The sequence below is a fragment of the Poromitra crassiceps genome (assembly GCF_964638095.1).
Source record: "Poromitra crassiceps genome assembly, chromosome: 16".
In the NCBI taxonomy this organism is placed as follows: Eukaryota; Metazoa; Chordata; class Actinopteri; order Beryciformes; family Melamphaidae; genus Poromitra; species Poromitra crassiceps.
Genome location: NC_139645.1, coordinates 6,526,428 through 6,547,033, shown reverse-complemented (window position 1 = coordinate 6,547,033; position 20,606 = coordinate 6,526,428). Strand labels below are relative to the sequence as shown.

At 41.8% G+C, this 20,606-nt stretch overlaps 1 protein-coding gene across 1 annotated transcript; it reads left to right on the top strand.

Annotated features, from left to right (window-relative positions):
• The first annotated feature begins 4,819 nt into the window (after positions 1 to 4,819).
• LOC310790979 (RNA-binding protein, mRNA-processing factor 2a) lies at positions 4,820 to 20,293 on the top strand. The gene is made up of 8 exons (XM_083652701.1): positions 4,820 to 5,296; positions 8,643 to 8,720; positions 11,216 to 11,254; positions 11,585 to 11,647; positions 12,634 to 12,784; positions 13,936 to 14,078; positions 18,870 to 18,942; positions 19,214 to 20,293. The coding sequence occupies exons 1-7, from the start codon at positions 5,009 to 5,011 to the stop codon at positions 18,933 to 18,935; spliced, it is 828 nt and encodes a 275-aa protein (XP_083508827.1). The 5' UTR covers positions 4,820 to 5,008; the 3' UTR covers positions 18,936 to 18,942; positions 19,214 to 20,293.
• The last annotated feature ends 313 nt before the right edge of the window (positions 20,294 to 20,606 follow it).

Here is a 20,606-nt window from a genome sequence, read left to right as displayed (position 1 = left end):
AATCAGAGGCTGTGATGAAACCATTCCTATAGGGCGCTCTGTCGCATTTCTGAAGTCATCCATTTAACGTCTAAAAGGTACAGTAAACATCTCTGGAGGATTTCAACTATGAAGGTTTGAGTCCTCAATTATCTAAGGCTCCTATGGTGCTGCTGGAAAGGAACAGGCTTCTGAATTGAGCTCCAAATAGCTTCGGTGGTTTGTTATAAGAATTCCATTAAATGAGATGGAGGAGATGTATAAATAAGATATATAGTGGTGCGGCACGTCCACACACCAGGCTATCTTTAGCAATAAAGACGGCAGTGACATCTTTGGCCGGACTTCAGTGACGCAATTGTGCTTTTTAACTCTTTGTGATGCATGTTTTATAGCTACTATTTGCAGTTTGACTACCTTTTTTTTTCTCTCTCTCCCACTGGTTATTTTTGACTTGATCAGATAGTCGCAGTGTGAGAGTGGCGGGAAGAACGAGAGAGGGAGGAAATGACATGCAGTGATGACGGTGACGAACCAGAAGTCAAAATGCATATTTATTTTGGGTTTCCAGGGTCTTTAAACTTTCAACACATACGATTATTTTTCTAAGCCCTGAAATGAGGCGTTGAAGCTAAATATATCCCATTGATTGAGTGACCTTTTTACTTGTTTAGGAAAGTCTGACTAAAAGACCCAAATCCAAATCTCACGCTGAGCTGGACAACTTACCAGGCCCGCGGGAAGTAGGGGTGCTGCAGGTGCTGCAGCACCCCCTAGATTTTTTCCCAAAAAAAAAAATTTTTTTTTTTTTTTTTTTTTTTTTTTTACAAATGTAATTAAAAATATTTTGCAGTGCACTATGTTCCTTTCTTGTTTAAGAATGTTTGGGGAAATGAAAATGTAGCCTATTTAAATAGAATTATCAACAATAACAATCAAGGAAGTTACATGCTTGTAGGCTAGAGAAGAAGAAGCGCGCATGCACGCACATGTTGTGTTGAACGAACCAACAACCAATACGAATTGTTTAATCTGGCAATAAAGAAATGTGAACTTGACATGCTATTTTAATAGCCTACTCAAAAATGCACCTCCCACTATACAGCAAAGAGAGGAGTCAATGTTTCTTGATATATGCCATTCAGATCAGAATAATTAGTCTAGTCATTAAGTTTGCTGATAATATTTCTATCATGTTAAGTCTGTGTCATGTTAACTGGTGTATTCAGAGCAAATAGGGAGATATAGAGCATTATCATCATGCTATATATCTCCCTCTTTGCTCTGAATGAGTGAGAAAAGGAGAAAATACTGAATAATTACATCACAACAGTATCCTAATGTTGATTTAAAATGAGATATTCCTCTAAATATGTCAAAAAAATTTAAAAAAAAAACGCCCAATTTTTTTTCGGCGGGGCCCTTGCGGGCCCCACCGAGAGTCCCTTCCTCCCAGCACCCCCTGCTTAAAATGACTTCCAGCGGCCCTGCAACTTACTAGCATCTTAACTTGAGATGTTACAGTTCTTATGACCATGCTACTGTATATGTGCAGAACCGCTTGTCTCGCTTTAATGAACCGTAGAGAGACGAGCGTTGAGCTTTGATTTAAGACGTCATGATGGCGGCCTCCTGGGTCCACGCCGCCATGATGATGACCCACCCTACAGTGTAAAGCATCCAAACCTCATGGCACACGGTACACAGTGTAAAGCATCCAAACCTCATGGCACACTGTACACGCTGCCCCCCCCCCCCCCCCCCCACCTGCTGAATAAATGAATGATCACTCAGCAGTACAGTCAATATTTCATAGGCAGCGAGTGCCGCTAAAATGCGAAATAGAGCGTATAATATTTGTTGTACCTTCTCCTTCTCAAACCTATACGGTGTTTTGACTGAACACACAATATCTGCACATCCGTACTGGTTTGTTTCTAACAAGTAGCGTTGATTATTTGTACCGTATCTGTATTTAAGCTTATGGAATAGTATTTATTCTATTCTGACAAAAGAATGAGTCTGAACAATAGATGGTGCAGTGGAGAGCTGCTAAGAAAAGGCCTTTAGCATCCTCATACCCTCCATACGGACAGACAGGTATTTAACCTATATCACTGTCTAGCTTTTAGGGATGCGCGATATATCTGCAATCATATCGGTACCGGCGGATGTCATTTTTTAGCATATCGGCATCGGTCCGATGGTGCAATGTTAATATCGGTTATCGGTATCAGCCAAAATGTTCAGATTGAGAGGAAACATTGTGATAAATCTATGATTTATGGGCTTTTCCAAATGTTTTGGAAATAAAGAAATGCATAACTTTTTCAAATTCACAGTGTTTACATGTGTTTTTCAGTATGTACAACATTAGATTATCATAGAAATGTGTTTTTATACAGATCATATCGACATTGTTAAATATCGGTTATCGGCCATACCAATGTTAATATCGATTATCGGCCATACCAGCAATGCTAATATCAGTTATCGGTATCGGCCAACATTTTCACATCGGTGCATCCCTACTAGCTTTTAACCAAATTCCACGGATCACTTAGCATAGCTCTTATCATTTGGAACTGACTGATTTGCTGTTCTAAATCAGGGAAAAGAAGAAGCTACTATTTCCCCATCATTTCATGTGAATGGTTTATAGTCGCATGTGGCATTGAATTTCCTCTGGCCTACCACTGAAATAAATATGAATTTTCAGTTTTCAATATTCATCCAATGCCTTAATTGCCATATGTGTTTTGCCGTTGTGCAAACTTGTTGTGCGCTCTGACAGTGGAGGCCAACATATAAATATATCTCCCTGTGGGACTGATTTGACCTATATATTTATATATATCACACATAGCTCCTATATGTGCAAAAAACACATTCAAAACATGACATTACGTCACTATTTTTAGATCAAATCAATGAAGGAACCACAGTGAATGGTCTGTCCACTCCTCGCCTCCTCACCCGGGCTGATTGTGTTCCTATACAAAGTCAGGAAGCTGTCTGGCCTTTGAGAGCTGCCTTGTTGAGGAGGAAACACACTGCATGCTGGGCGCGCGTCCAGGGCCCAGCCTCAATACACAACACTGGGACATTTCTCCGCCCAAACCATCCCTTGCCTTGAGTCAACCTGACAACATGTTGAGATTTTGTAATTACTAAATCAAACACAAGCATGCTTTATTGTTGTTGTTGTTATTATTATTATTATTATTATCATTGTTGTTGTTGTTGTTGTTGTTATTATTATTATTGATGTTGTTTCTTTGATATTTCTTCATCTAATTGCACCAATACAGATTTCTTTCCTATTTCTGTTATGTGATTTGACAAAATAGGCTATAAGCCATCATCATTTCTACTCATTTCAGGTTTTGTTGCATGTTTTATGTTATAATAAGCCTCTACAATTTTGTTTGTTAAAGTTAATCATTAAATATAGGATAAGATAGGAAATTGCGTCCATGTTTGGTTGTTTCCAAACGATGTTCTCTTCTCTCCATCTTTGAACGTGTGTGTGTGTGTGTGTGTGTGTGTGTGTGTGTGTGTGTGTGTGTGTGTGTGTGTGTGTGTGTGTGTGTGTGTGTGTGTGTGTGTGAGAGAGAGAGAGAGAACGCATCCAGGAAAGGGTTAAATCATGACTATCGATTAGCAGGGTGCTGATGATCAGCTCCTCAAATGAATTGAACAAATCTAAGTTATACAATAGGCTAAAACCTATATACTCTCAACTACATGCCTTATATTAGATCAAATCAAGTTATTTTAAATCAAGTCTATCAATAATGTAGTGTTTACCTAAAGTGAATAGGCTAGTTAGGTAGCCTACATAGGCAACATCAAACTGTTATTAAAGGAACTATAGAGGATAAACAACATAATCAACTGATGTGAATAGACTGGAGAGGAGATCTGGAATCTGCAAGAAAGGCTGCCATCGAAAGGAATGCCAATGGAACTGAACTGAACTGAGAGGCTACTAATCATTTTGATACATTTTAGAATAGCATGCAGCTATAGGCTATAGGCCTATATAAAAAAAATCCTATAGCTACTAGCCGATTTAAAACACGTAGCACCATAAAGTGTGAAGTTCAGTAGGCTAAAATATAGTACATTGAGTAGGTTCAGATGTATTGTATAAGATGTGTGATTTTTTTAAGGCTAAGATGCTGGAAAAAAAAGGCCCATTGTCAGAAAGAAAATCATAAAATAAAAATAAATAAGAATCAAATCAAATAATAAATACGATAGCGATACAGTTGCCTAATAATAATAAAACAGAATTAAAATAAAAGTAAAAAAAATATCAACACCATCATTACATTACTGTGTAGCCTAATAATAAGCTAATATAGGCATGCTAATAATACTACTACTATTAATAATAATAACAGCCAAAATAAACAGATAAATGCGGGAAAAATAAATAAACAAACAAACATAAATAAAAAATATGAATGAAAGAGGGGTTTGGGAAAAGACTCGCCATTGGTCCTTCTGGTCCCATAGAAACGGTGATGATGTAGCAGCGGAGGGGCCGGGCTCTCTCTCTCTCCCTCTCTCTCTCTCTCCCTCTCTCTCTCTCTCTCTCCCTCCCTCCCTCTCTCTCTCCCAGCAGCTGAGGCGGATCTTCGGCTTGATTACAGCGCAGCAGACTCCAACATAATTGATGACCTAATTGAAAACCGGGTGGTGGAGGTGCAGGAGGAGGGGGGGCAAGGAACGCAGAAGAGAGAGAGAGAGAGAGAGAGTGAGAGAGAGACGCACTCCAGAGAAAGAAAAAAGTTTACTTCTTTCCCAACAGTCCCACACAGCTGAGAGGGCATTGATGTGAGCAGGGAGCAGCTTTGTTTTACGCGCACTTCTATCCCCAGCACTCTTTCACCCTCACAGCTCACAACACACACACTCTCACACTCACACACACACACGGCGCACACTATCCACTTTCTCACCTTTATAGTTTAGTTTAGCGGGTTTGTTTCCCCACCACTTTACCTCCGTCATTTTATGAATGATTCTCTCTCGCCGTACATCCTCGGATACCTCCCGCGGCTCGTCCAGCTCCTGTAGTCGGCCTCACCTCAGCACGTCTCCCCTCAAGTTCAAGCGGCACCACCAGCACCACCCAGACTTTCTCTGCGGCCACGGAAGACGCGCTGCCGGGGGGAAACACAGCGGCCCGACCGCCAGGAAAACCACTCTGACACTTTGTTCCACCGACTCCACCACCGTCGACATGAGTCTCAAAGCGGACGCCGAGCCCAACAACAACAACAACAACGTTTCCATTGAAGAGGAGGTGAGTTTTGAAGCAGAGGAGGGGGGAATATTATTTCTCTCGGTCGGTCTCGTCGTCATGTTCAACAGTCGGACCAAAAATAAAGTTGTATTTTTTTTACCTCGTGCCTTGCGACTACAAATTATTTGCCGCGTTTTGTTTGTTTGGTCAAAGTGCCGAACTCACCAATTAATATTTTTGAGAGGACGCTTTGTTTTTCTTTTGTTTGTAAATTGACTTTTAAAAGGGCGCACATTGAATGGGAGATGTCGCTGATTCATTCATGTAACGTTGAGTTACCGTATAAAAAGTGGGAAGTTTGACCTCCAAACGGGTCTAACGCTAATGGCAAACAATCACCGATAGCCTAAATGAGTCAATTAAGCTATTTAGAAAACGTTGTCTATTTATCCTTAAAGGGTCCAATCATGATAATTTAGGCTAGAGTTTATTCTGCTTGGGTAGGCCTGTGTCCTACTCGCCTCTTCACCAGGTAAGGCTGGTTTAGGTAATCATTTACGCGAACATGGGTGCGTTAAGGTGCATGCATGGGTTTACCCCCACTGGCATATTATCACTATTTTTATTTTTGACATGGCAGAATTTGAGGATTAAATAAGCCTGTCCTTGAACTTTTTTTGTCATTTAATTTCTCTCAGGGGAAAAAAACGTATTAGGCTACCATGCCACATGTCAGCTGTTGCTTGCACGTTTTGTCCAGCAAATGCTGGATCTCCCACCTCTCCTTAAAATCTCTCAAAATCTGAAAATTATTTTAAGAAATGGCTTCACTTCAAGAGTCGATGGCCTTTTAGCCTTTTTTTCATACATTTTTATTAAATCCCAAATTGCATGAAGGTATGCCTAAATTATGAGTTGGCATAACTGTCTACAGGAGAAGAGTGAAACATTTAATCACATTCACTTGTGTTTTCAAATCTAAATTATACTAATAGGGTAAAAAGAAAAATCAGCATGTTGACTAATTATCTAAATTGTAGTAATTAAATTTGCCATGATCCACTGTGTATTATTAAAGAGCTGTCAATCTAAATTTGTGTCTGGCCAGCTGGATTTCCTCTGTAGTGACTTAAGGAGTGATACTGAGTGAGCGGCCGGCCTTTGTTCTTTTGTTATCAGAGCCATGATGGGTGTCAGAGCAGTACCTCTGGCACTTCCCTTATACCTTAACCAAAGTATCAAAATTTAGCTTTTAGTTATTCTTGGTACAATCAAGAGCAAAGAATAAAAGAAAAATGATCAGAAATCTGTTTGTAAGCCTTATTTAAAAAGAAACACATTTGTCTTTGGGGGGGGGGGTGCTCTGTGCATCTGAGTTTGGATCTATCACACTTGAGCAAATATCTTTTGTCAAGTCATCGGTATTTGCTTAATTTCTTGCAGAATTTCAGTTGATATAAGCAAGGATTTCAGGTTTTGTTGAGGGGGCGGGCGGGGAGGAGGGGAATGACACTCCTGCAGGGACTGAACCATATCCCTCCTCCTCGAGGTTTGCTGGCTGGCCGCCCCGCAGGAGAAGAAGTCAGCGGACAGATTATAACAACTCTGTTGAGTTTTGTGTCAAGCTGTTCAATGGCTGTATACGTGCCGACTTGTAAAAAGGGGCCGAGGAGGACGGGCTGCTGTGCGGCACCTGAAACATGCGGGGGCCGGGCCGGGCCCGGCAGGGCTGGGCGGCCGGGTCAGAGGAAGGATATGGTGTCACGCTGTGCACTGTTGTCCAGCGATGTTCCTCTGGCAGCCCCCCATTGTACTGAGGGCCTCCCCACCGGCTGGGAACTAATGGCTCTGGTTAAAGCGCACTCTGCACTTCCTCAAGACACACTGCACTCCTGAACAGTACAATCGCTTCTCAAAGTTCCAGGCTCGAGCTGGGCGATATGGACAAAAACAAATGTCACAATATTTGTGGACCAAATACCTCTGTTGCAACAGTATTGTATGGAGCGGTGCTTTCACAAAATATTTACACAACAAGGTTTTTTGATGAATAATCATCAGTACTGTGGATATGACTAAGTGGGTAAAGGCAAATAAATTATTTTTTATATTATATAGCATCAAATCATAAGTTATCTCAAGATGCTTTACAAATACAGCAGGTGAGAAGCCCAGGCTCTCTATTTTAGACCCAACATTTGAAACCGTTCCCACATGCCCTGGCCAATTTACTGCAAGGTCATGTTGCATAAAACATAACTGACTAATAAAGTAAAAAAAAAAATACATAACTAGCAGATATAAGACTAGACTGATATAATATCAATATTGCCCAGCCCTACTCCAGGGGGGCGTCCGGGGGTCCAAGTCGGCAGAATGAGGACTGGTCTAATTTCACTTTCACTCTTCAGATGCTGGCAGCATCATGATCATGCTGCACACTGGCAGGATGTATCCGAATGACTGTTTTTTATCATAGGATTCACTCCTCTCATCCTATCAAACACTAAATCATAACGAACAACCTATATTCCATAAATGACATTCCTTGGGATGCAGGTTTATCAAATAGTGGTCTGGTTTTAATGTAGTACAAACGACTCACAACTCCGCTGCTGAAGTCACACATCCAACTCCGGCCTTGCGGTGTATCATTTTGGTTTTGGAGATTAATCGTCACAGCGTGGTGCTTTTTTTCTCCCGATTCTTATCGTGCGTTTTCTGTTCAGTCCTTTGTCTCAATTCCCAGGACCTGATACCATGAATCAAGGACTTGACACGCAATGAATGCCTATTGTGACTATATTTTTGTGGAAAGTTTAAATATAATTATTCATATTGTGAATTGTTATTTAGAGGGATGACAGACTTGGTGCCTTGGCCATGCAGTGCGTTTTATCTGCGACAGGGGTTTTCAACGCTGACACTGCGAGCCTCCCCTCGGACAACGCATGGAGCCCCCCAGTTTACTTGCTCTATAGTTTCGCTCAATTCCTAGAGATTGTGATATTTGATCCCATAGGCACTCAATAATTGAGCAAAGATAGTCTATTGCTGTTTGACTCACATCAAATAATTTACATAAAAAGATCTTGTCTGAAGGCATTTATTTGTTTCTGACTCTGGGAGTCACACACATTTAGGCTATTTTATGTGATCTCCTTTTGATAAGTAATATAATATTTTTCCACCTCCATACACTGAGCCTCCCCTGAAACTGTTTGGAGCCCCCTCTGGGGGAGACCCGCCTCCCACTTTGAAAACCTCTGATCTACGACGTTTCCCCGTTTATGTTTTTATCCCACACACGTGACCCTTTCTTGAGCCATTCACAGACACTGGATTTGAGATGAGCATTTCTGAAATGACTTGTGCCTTTGTCACGAAGTTTGCTTTTTGGTTGCAGGTACGAACACTGTTCGTCAGTGGCCTGCCAGTTGATATCAAGCCACGGGAGCTGTACCTTCTCTTCAGACCATTCAAGGTAAGTCAGATGAACACCTGAGGCTTCTCACTCGCATCTTCATGAGATGTGTAGAGGTAAAAGAACTTCCGGCTTGGTGGGAAGCCGGTGGGGGTACGAGTCCTGGTCGCTGCACTGGTGCCTCCTCTGGTCAGTCGGGGATGCCTGTTCGAGGGGGAGTGGAACTAGGAGGAAATGGCGTGATCCTATAGTCCCACACGCTACATCCTGCTGGTGGAACTCCTCGCTGTCAGGTGGAAAGAAGTGGTCGGCGTCTGCACATGTATTCGGAGGAAGCATGGTGCTAGTCTCCAGCTCTTCCCCCAGATCAGCAGAGGGGGGTGGAGCAACGACCGGGGGGGACGGCAGGGGGAATCGGCCACGTACAATTGGGGGAGAAATTAAATTGGAAAACTTCATCCAAAAATGGTTGTAGATGTCTGAACACATCCAACCTATCATTTATGCTTGGATCCTGGATTAAGCCATGAAACGCATTAACCGCACACTGACCAAGACCTTAGGGTTGAGAAGTTGCATTAGATTAGTGTTAAGAAAGGAGCTCTAATCCGCTCTGTGCTGTGTGTGTGTGGATAATCCCTTTTTGAACCATTTTTCATGAGGCAATAATATCACTGATTCTACACACGGGGCTTTTACGGCGTTTGATGCATCGATTCATATCGGAGAAGCACTTTCTGGGGTGTCTCCGCTTTGTTTACGGTTTAGATCGAACAATGTGCCGTTGATGGAAGACCAGATATTTGTATATATGAAAATGAGGCCACATCATTGTTGGATCCATGGCTCCTCTGTTTTCGACCCCTTCCATAAACAGCCCTCCCTCCCTCCCCGCCCGCCTGCCCGACTCCTAACTAACCAAATTGGATGTGGTATCCCTCGCACATGGACGATCGTGTGGAATGTGTAAATGAGTAGCCTTTGCGATTGGCCGAACGTCCCTCCTCCCCGTGACCCAGCTCGCCTCCCAGTTAGGGACATTTTCTCTTGCTTCCCATTTCCTCTCGTAACAGTTCAAACGTTGTGAAACCCACTGAAAAGTTTTTTGTTTTCCTAAGCCCCCATTGTGTCACTACTGTTGCATAGTCCGCTACTTCCACAATAGGTAAACATTAGTTCACGGGGTTTGTTTGAGTTTGGGAACTTGCTTGTAAATCTGTTTTTAAGAGTTACGTGCACTTCAGGTTTGTTCCAAATTAAGAGGACCTATTTTGATTTTTTTATTTATTATTATTATTATTATTATTATGGGACTCCACTAGAGTAGCTTTGCATGATTCACAGTTCAAGAAACTCCTTATTTACTGTATCTTGTACTGTCCCTTTATGCATCACCTCAGTTCAGCCTCTGTCTGAAATGCTCTGTTTTAAAATGTGTGAATGTAAAGTCTGTTTGAGTGAATTGTGACATCACACATTCAAGGCCGTCTCCACAGGATCCCATTGGTCGGGTATGGTTTGAACAGTGCAGGGTGCTGGAGCAACGACCATATAAGGCAATCGGGGTGTGTCTAACATCACCTAGACCCGTGGTCTCGTTGAACTCTCGTAACCTCACGTTGAGAGCAGTCGAAATCCCACGATTTTTCTCTAATGGAGATAACTTTTGCATGTTTACCTACATTATTTGAAACTTTGGCCATGTTTAATATGAACATTCAACATTGTAACTATATATATATACTGTGTGTGTGTGTGTGTGTGTGTGTGTGTGTGTGTACACACACACACACACACACACACACGCACACACACACTATGGAAACTCATAAAAGGTTTTGACTACATGGACTCAAATTTGTTTCTCCTTAGGGAAACCACACATTAATGGAGTTGAATGCTGAATGGATTCAACCGTTTGTGATTCTACTCTGAATTACTGGCACTAAATCTGTTTTGGATCGCGCCGCTTAACGATTTATCACAGCCAGTTGAAAGTTGTTTAATTTTCCACGGTTGTAAATCAGGATTAGGAATGATCCCATCTATCAATACTCTGGTCGGACAAAATTCCCCTTCATTTCTGAGGAATTCGTGCACACACACACACACACACACACACACTCTCTAACCATACCACACATGCTTATTCTAACTCGCTGTGTAAACCAATGGCTTTATTTGGAAATCATGCTGAATCTAGTGCAAACACTGAAATTCATACCTGCTAACATGCACGTTACCCACATGTGCGCGCGCACATAAATTACACATCGACTTCATTTGGCCTTTTTTAAAGCACGGAGATAAAAATTAACTTTGTGTTGTTTTGACTTCAAATCGGTGCAAAGCGCTCGAGTCCATTATGCAAAGCCTTTTGTGAATCTTTCTGTGATTCTTCTTTGCCTTTAACAAATGCAAGCATAACCATAATAAGCATTGCAACACAGCCCATACCCGTGATGGCCTGCTGAAGGTGCAGAGCAGCAGGTTCATGGCTGGCTCTCCTGCATGTGACTGCACGGTGGATAATTGGCTATCTTTCCTCTCCACAGGGTTATGAAGGGTCACTGATTAAGTTAACATCAAAACAGGTGAGCAGCTTTTCCACCAGCCTTAGGAATGGCTGTTAACTCAATGTTAAAATCATGCTCTAAATTGCAGATGGCCGGCAAATGTTGATTCTATCCTTGTTTTTAGCCTCTTGTGTTATTAACTAAAGCCTAAAAAAAAAAGAAGCACAACGTGTCCTCATTATCATTAATCTGACAATTCTGTTGAAATGATAACACCATCCATTTGAACTGTGATTATCATCAGTGCATTCTTGACCAAATATGTCGGCTCTTCTTGGCTGTCGAGATGGGTCTTCAAGGGGAGTCGGCTGTGTCTCAAGTGTGTCTCCTTCCCTCTTGTCTTTGCAGCCTGTTGGGTTTGTAACCTTTGACAGTCGGACTGGAGCCGAAGCTGCGAAAAATGCGCTGAATGTAAGCATCCTCGCACCACACGGGAGTTGACTCTGGCATTGTTGATCAATTTTCGTTTTCGTTTTTGTATTTCTGAGATTATTTTTTTTTGCCTTTTGCTTAAACCTGAAAGCAATGTTTAGGAGTCTATCTCTCCCCATATATTTCTCAAAGCCAATTCATTCTGTCTCTTATAATTCAAAGGCAGGGGCATTTTTGGAAAGAGACCAGAATCCTGTAGCCTTACGGTAGTTTACTTTGGCCTTGGTACACATCCTTCCTAGACTGGTATAGCTTTCCTCATTTGCATATCACTGCTTTTTACTGTAATAATACTTGTTCTGTAGCCACATTTGTAGTCTGATTTGTAGCGTAACCTCTTTATTTTGTCACCACGTAGCCCACGTTGGCAGCATCTAACACCTCTCTCTCTCTCATAGCCTAGCCTTCCTTATGAGCATCACCTCTTAGACACAGCAGCAGTCACACACACAAAGACACACATACACTAAGATACTACTCACCTGCATGTGGGCACAACGCTTAGGGCACCAGAACACAAGCAGGGTCAAACCACACACAAAAAGACACCTGAAAGTCTCTTCATCGGCCCCCTCTCCTCGTCTTCCTCTCCTCCTGGCCAGTGCGACTGACTGGGCGGGTTCCTCCCCCCCCCCCCAGTGGCCAAAGCACTTTTATTTGGTCATGAAGTAGAGGAGATGCAAGCATGTTCAAATACTTCCAGAATGTATCCTCCGGTCTGTCGTCCTCTTTGAAGTCACGACTGATGTGAAAAGTTTGGTGGCAACGTTGCATCTTCTCAGTGGTAAAAATTCAAGCGACGCCGCGTGAAGGATACATTCCGAGTATTGAAACAGGGCTTAAGGAAAGGAGGCCATGTGAGACTACTGAGCTACAGCCGCTCAAACTCAGCCCACCTCCCTTACGATACTATCTCCCCCCCCCCCCCCCCCCCTGCTCCCCTCCTCCGTCTCTCCCCCCCCCAGGGTATCCGTTTTGACCCCGAAAGCCCCCAGACCCTGCGCTTAGAGTTTGCTAAAGCCAACACGAAGATGGCAAAGAGTAAGCTGATGGGTACACCGAACCCCACAAATATCCACCCCGCTCTAGGAGCACACTTCATTGCACGGGACCCATGTAAGTTGTTACGGCTGCACCACTCTAGGCTCTTCTCATCCACTCTCACCTTGGGCAATGCCAGTTCCTTCTCGAAGACCCTTATTATCCTGTCTTTGGATGTTGTGCTATAGAGAGCCAAAGTGAACGTCACTTCCTGCTTCAGCGCGGTTACCAAACATTTTCATCCGCCATTTATTTTCCCATAGACATTTTGTAAAATGCTTATAAAAATAGTTTCACTTGTTCAAACCAAAGGGTTCAGCTATATTTAGAAACGGGTGAGATTGCATAACATTTCACTCAGACCAAAATGTGAAAAAAATGGGTTTAAAGAAAATATTTATATTACGTTTTTTTTAAGTTTTGGTCCGAGTGAAATGTTCTATGGTCTCTCCCGATTCTAAATATATCTGAACCGTTTGGTTTGACAAAGTAAAACTATTCTTATAGGCATTTTACAAAATGTCTATGGGAAAATAAATTACGGAAGAAAATCTCTGGTACAGTGCTGAAGCAGGAAGTGACGTTCACTTTGCCTCTCCATAGGGAAGTCAAATGGGTGGGCGAGGGGGGGGGGGGGGGGCGATAGAAGCTAACAAATTTAAGGACTAACTCACCTCACACATGCATGCATCATCTCGACTGTAAGACGGCCGCGTTGCTGCTGCTTTCCAACAGGAAAATTCCAGCATCTCACAGGGATTAGCCAGCTATCGCCTCCCTGCTCTCTCTGCCTACGCACCTGCTTGATTCATTAGGTCTGGGTGGGCGCGGGTTGGCGGAACACTCCCGTTAGGGGTTACGAAGGTGTTGATGGGTTAGATGATCCTGGTGGGTTATTTGTGCTATAGTGAAGGTACAGAACTGTCGTATGGTACCCTGGCTCCACAAAGTGATAGCAGCAGACTGTTCCGTGGCTTGTAAGACGACAGTATATGGCACTAGTTATTACGTCGCCACGCAGGAAGTGAAATCTACAGCATGATTTAAAAGATCGCTGATTTCTACTTGATTTGAGTTGCTAGCCTCTGTTGCCATTTCTTACTTTATCGCCCCATATCACAATGTCATTGTACCTTTTGTTCTAGGGTAGGTCAGTCAGCATGTTTTTTTTGTTGTGTTTTTTTTGCTTTCCCCCCTCCAACGCATTCCCGCCCTGCGCTTCCTAGATGACCTGACGGGGGCAGCACTGATCCCAGCGTCGCCGGACGCCTGGACCCCGTACCCCCTGTACACCACGGAGCTGACCGCTGGCCTCCCTCACGCCGCCTTCACCTACCCAGCTGCCGCAGCTGCAGCCCTGCACGCCCAGGTGAGCGATCAGCCGGTGTGTTTCGCCCTTTCTCTTCCCAGAAGTGTTCAAACGAGGCTCTGACAACACAGAGCACATGGCTCTGACACAGGGAGCACATGAAGGCGGATGGAAGAAAAGCCAACGCACCCTAGCATGCTCAGTTTGATCCATAGCCATCATTCGCAAGTCGCTTTGGATAAACGAGTCTGCTACTGTGAATGACCTAATGTAATGAAAGGTATTGACCAAGTTATGGTTTTTGGGGTTGCGGTTTTCTTTATACATGAGAGAGCGGCTATTTCATTTTTCTCATATTGTCCATCACAAAGAAGTTAACCCAAGAGGAGGACATTATTACACCAAGGAATGTACATTTACATTACGTCATTTGGCAGACGCTTTTATCCAAAGCGACTTACAATAACACATTTTTTGTCCGCAATAGAGCAATCAACTATGGAGCACAGTCTATGACAACTACAACTTCTGAAGGAACAGTGGTACAAGTTTAGGTTAGTGGTACAAGTTTAGGTTAGGTTTTTTTTTTTTTTTTTTTTATAAGAGAGAGAACGAAGTTAGATCAAGAAGGGCCCAGCACGCTTCATCTCCAGATATAGGGTCATCCTAAATGTGACACTAATATATTATAATATGAATAGACATGACCCAGGATCAAATTATGAATTATTAGGATGTAGGGCTGCAACTAACGATTATTGTAACTATTAGGCTATCTGTCAGTTATTTTCTCAATTAATCGATTAGTTGTTTGGTCTAAAGCCTATACATCATCAAATGTCTTTTATCCACAACCCAAATGTATTCAGTTTACTATGCATAGTAGCGGTGTCAAAAATAATCGATTATAAGATGCATCGCGATGCGGACGTGCACGATTATTTATATATATATAATATATATATATATATATATTTTTTTTTTAATCGAATAAAATATAATGGAAGTACATGAAGTTGTTTATTTTAATTATGGATCATAATACAATGCAATTCCATGCACTTTTATTTTAAAAGTAGCCACACAGTGAGAAAAAAGAAAGTGAGAAAAAATAAATCATGTATTGCGGTATTATCGATAATCGTAATAGAATCGAATCGTAGCCCTCTGAATCGTAATCGAATCGTGAGGCCAGTGAAGATTCACAGCCCTAATGCATAGAGGAATAAATAAATAAGACACCAGAAAATATTCACATTTAAGAAGATCTAATGGACAATTTTGACATTTGTTTACTAAACTTACTCAAAACGGTTAACTGATTTATCAAAATAGTTGGCGATTAATCCAATAGTTGACAATGAAACGATTAATCGTTGCAGCCCTATTAGGATGTGTTATTGCTACTCCAAATTTAGTATGATGCCTCGTGTCTTAACGTTGTTTATTTAACTTGCGAGCTGACTGAGGGAGGAGGGCGGTGACCACTACTTCCAAATGATGGATTTTAAAATGGAAATGGTCTTATGAGTGGAGATGAAGCGTACTGCGCATTCCTCCATGGTGTAACCTTATAAATACAATCCACTTGCCTCAGATCCCTCTCAGTAGCTGCCAGCTGACTCTTTCTTGGCCCACTGCTCCCTAGGTGGATCGACCCGAGAACGGGAGGTGTGACTTTTTCCCTTTTAAGAGCTCCCTGTGCCCTCCTGTCAATATGTAGCCTCAAACACCAATAGTCCAGGCATTTTACGCAAATATGTGGGTCAACCTCACACTAATTGCAACAAAACCAAACTCAACTGATATTGTATCCTCAACATGTCCTCAATGAAGGAAAAAAAGTGTTAAGGAAATGTATGAAGGGAAAGTTTTGAAAATGACCTAAATATGATGGTAGCCTATGGAAGCCTTTTTTTTTTTTTTTAATGTGCCATAAATCTCATCACTTATGGTGATGGTGATGGTATGTGTTTTTTGCTTCAAGGAGAAAATAAAAAAAATAAAAAATAAAATAAAATAAAATGTTAAAAAATAAATAAATAAACGTTTTTGGTAGCATCATATAGGTCATTTTCAAAAATTTCCCTTCATACATTTCCTTAACACTTTTTTTCCTTCATTGAGGACATATTGAGGATACAAAATCAGTTGAGTTTGGTTTTGTTGCAATTAGTGTGAGGTCAAGTGACATTTTTACTGGACTACAAGGTCTATTGGGAAAGGAGGCCCTGTTACAGCCTCAAACACCAAGGCCTATAGATGGCCAAAGTGGAACGTCACTTCCTGCTTCAGCGCTGTACCAGAGATTTTCATCCGCCATTTATTTTCCCATAGACATTTTGTAAAATGCATTACTTTCAACAAAATAACAGCAGTAGCAGAATGACATCGCCAACCCGGAACCTTCCTTAAAAATAATTTCAACCGTTCTTAAGTCAGTGTAAACCGTCCAAACTTCTAAATGTTATCCTTTTCCTTTGTTGTTGTCATCTATAGTGGTTATTTGCATAAAAACACACAATTTGATTAGGAAATGATTGTATCTTTATTTAAATGTGCTTTGATTAAAAAAAGGTAACTCAATTTGTAACTTTTTACTTGACAAAGTAACTGGTATAATATTACTGAAATATTGAAATATATGTTACTTTTGTAATGAGTTACCCCCAACACTGGTCTTGGTCTACACAGCTTGGACAAAAGTAAAGAAATTATGCAATCCCAAAATGGCAACTGAAGCTTGTCTCCCAGTGTTGATTTATAGCTGCAACTTAAAACTCCAATGGTCTTGTGCTTATACATACTGTCAGTGTGTCTTAACTTTGAATTGAAATAATGAATGTAGTGCAAATCTCTTATTTCATTTCTGGATTTGGATGGCAGGCATTTTAAAATTTCGCATTTTAAATCTTCCCATCATATCCACTGGGGGGGAAAAAACGATTGGTTAACTAGGTGGGGTGACCAGAGTTTTTCCATTGTAAGTTAATTGCTGTCGCAATTGTGCGGCAGCCAACAACAAAGCGGTAGGCAAGGCTTGTGGCAACAATAGCAAGGGAAAATATTTCTCTTGTCGGGTCATTTAAAGTTCACTTCCTCTCGCAAAATAAGAGCACAGGAAGACGTGCACTGCGACGCAGGCAGCGATTACATAGTCCATTTTCTTGGGCACAAGAGCCTGAGGAATGTGAGCTATTTGCTTGGGAGAAATTGTCAGTCCTGATGGCCGTTGGAGGTGCCAACTTACTGTCCACGTTCCTGTTGGAACATAAGCTGTCTGTGTAGCCACACAAAGGGGGGGGGGGGGGTTTGGGGGAGGAGTCTACTAATTGCAATGTGATGAAAGATCCCTAAAATGCCCTGAATTCTCTTCCCACTGGCTCTTTGCTTTGTTTATAGACACATAGAGATGTTTTTTAATGACTCATTGTTGTCCCATAGTCAAACTAATAATTAACCTCTGAATGTACTTAGCTATTTGGCCGGTCCAATTAGCGTGGCCTCTGTCCCTTTTATTCCAAAAAGTGGAGTGTAACGGGCTGAGAGGCCTCCTCAGGTAATGAGTCCCCCCTCTATGCAACCTGACGCAGGGTTTAGTCACAGTGTGTTGGTATGGAAAGGCATAGGCATACCAAGTCATAGCCTGTGGAAATGTTTAACACATGGAGAGGTTCCACTCTCTCCACATTTCCATGCCTGTTAATTACTCCAGGACTATTGTCCTCGTGGGGCAGCTACGTGACCCACATTCCCATGGCTTCGGTGACCAGCAGGGCTTAAAGGGACAGTCCGCCTACTTAAACGATCTTTGATCCATGTCAAAGTTATGTGAAGCCATGCAAACTGTTAATGGGAGGAAATCCCCCAAAATTGTGGACTTGACGTGCTGAAGACTGGCTTTTGGTCTGGTGTGTTTACATGAAGACTGGCTTTTGGTCTGGTCTGTACATGAAGACTGGCTTTTGGTCTGGTGTGTTTACATGAAGACTGGCTTTTGGTCTGGTGTGTTTACATGAAGACTGGCTTTTGGTCTGGTGCGTTTACATGAAGACTGGCTTTTGGTCTGGTGTGTTTACATGAAGACTGGCTTTTGGTCTGGTGTGTTTACATGAAGACTGGCTTCTGGTCTGTACATGAAGACTGGCTTTTGGTCTGGTGTGTTTACATGAAGACTGGCTTTTGGTCTGGTGTGTTTACATGAAGACTGGCTTTTGGTCTGATGTGTTTACATGAATACTGGCTTTTGGTCTGGTCTGTACATGAAGACTGGCTTTTGGTCTGGTGTGTTTACATGAAGACTGGCTTTTGGTCTGGTCTGTACATGAAGACTGGCTTTTGGTCTGGTGTGTTTACATGAAGACTGGCTTTTGGTCTGGTGTGTACATGAAGACTGGCTTTTGGTCTGGTGTGTACATGAAGACTGGCTTTTGGTCTGGTGTGTTTACATGAAGACTGGCTTTTGGTCTGATGTGTTTACATGAAGACTGGTTTTAGTCTGGTGTGTTTACATGAAGACTGGCTTTTGGTCTGGTGTGTTTACATGAAGACTGCCTTTTGGTCTGATGTGTTTACATGAAGAGTGGCTTTTGGTCTGGTGTGTACATGAAGACTGGCTTTTAGTCTGGTGTGTTTACATGAAGACTGGCTTTTGGTCTGGTGTGTTTACATGAAGACTGCCTTTTGGTCTGGTCTGTACATGAAGACTGGCTTTTAGTCTGGTGTGTTTACATGAAGACTGCCTTTTGGTCTGGTGTGTTTACATGAAGACTGGCTTTTGGTCTGGTGTGTTTACATGAAGACTGGCTTTTGGTCTGCTGTGTTTACATGACTGTTTGTGTTTCCTTATAGATGCGCTGGTACCCGACTCCCTCTGAGACTTCCCAGCCTGGATGGAAGTCCCGGCAGTTTTGTTAGATATTAAGTGAGTAACTTTTGACCTTTGGTCTAGCAATATTTTGTTTTGTCCCCCTCCCCTCCTCCCCCACCTCCTCCCGCACAACTAGCCTGCTAGCCTGATGTCATGCAAACTGAAAAGACTTTAATGAAACGCAATGATTGATTTGAAAACTGCAGAATGTGTAGTAAATGGAAATACTGATCTGGTGTTATATTAAAGTCTTTTTTTTGTAAAAACAAAAAACATTGTACTGGTTTTTAACTTGGATAATAACTATTGTTTTCTGTTTGTTTAGGCCTCTGGAAACCACACCTTTGTCCAGCTGAAGTGAGGTTTGCCAAGCTCTTTGTTAATTTAATCAGGTTTATTTAATGGACAAATGTGCATTATAAACATACAGTATTTATATCTCCCCCTGGTTTGTCTCTGGGGGAGCCTGAGTTGAAACCATCTTGCTGTCGACAGTCTGAGCTTATGATTCCTCTTTGGCGACTTATTGCGGTACCATCTTAGCACTTCAAAAAACCCTCACGCAAGCCTATAGTCAACTCCGTGGATAATTGCGGAGGAAATTGACACGTTGAAGTTACCGTTGTTTAACTAGTCCTTCCACGGGTTATCATCATGGCTCTGGGGAGGTTTAGAAGAGTTAAGAGTCATTGCATGTTAGTCTTTTTGGCATGAATTTAGAACGCAGAGTTCTGTGTATCCTATTTTTCTTTAGCGTTTGCGTTGCCTCGATCTTTACGTTGGCCTAGACCTAGACGACGAAATGTTTTGTTTTCCTGTAGAACCCTGGTCTTACCTCTGTGAAAGCTAGGCTGTTGTGTAAATGGCTGATCTCGCATGGACCTTGTGAATGCCTCCCCTACGTTCTATGACAATCCCAGTCCTTACCTGGTCATATCAATGTCTGTTATTATTTGAGCAGAAGAGAGTACAAATATTTTTGTACTTTTTTTGCGTAATGTATATTTATGCATTTTTGTGCAACTAAATAATGAACCTGTATAAGTTGGATGTTTAGTTGTCTCTTGTGTTTTTTGGTGTTATTTTTGATCCTATAATCCTGTTGAAGTACCGTAGTTAAAAAAAAAAAAAAGTGCAATTGTATTTGTTTAAAGGGGACGTGGTTATGGGTCAAAAATGGAAGTATTGAGTGTGGCTTGTGCCATTCTGACTGCTAAAATGAGATTGCTGTAAAACGCTGATCTTCAGAATGTGAAACTGGACTACAAACGTAAAGGGTTGCTTTTTGGGGGGCTGGGGGCATTTTGAAATGGGAAGCAGGATTAGAGTGATGGGGGAATTTAAGTTTGTGGTTTAGAACATGTTTGTCTTTGTATCTGCTGTGCATAAGATGCAAAAAAATATTCCCATCTTATGAATAAAACAAGCAAGTGAATGCATTTGTGTTCGGTGTCTGTCCTTTATCACTGCAGTGACGTGACTCGCTGGCATTTTGGACTGTCTGTGCAAATGATTACGGTATATCCAATCCAGAGATGGGGACTTGGACTTGAGATTTGGACTTGAGTCGCACTTAAGTCAAACATAAAGTGACTTAAGACTTGACTTGAGACTTGTCCTCAAAGACTTGAGACTTGATTTGACACTTGTGAACAATCTTTATTTTTGTGTATTAACATTAAGGAAAGGTATACTAATAATGTCAAGTGTCAACTAAT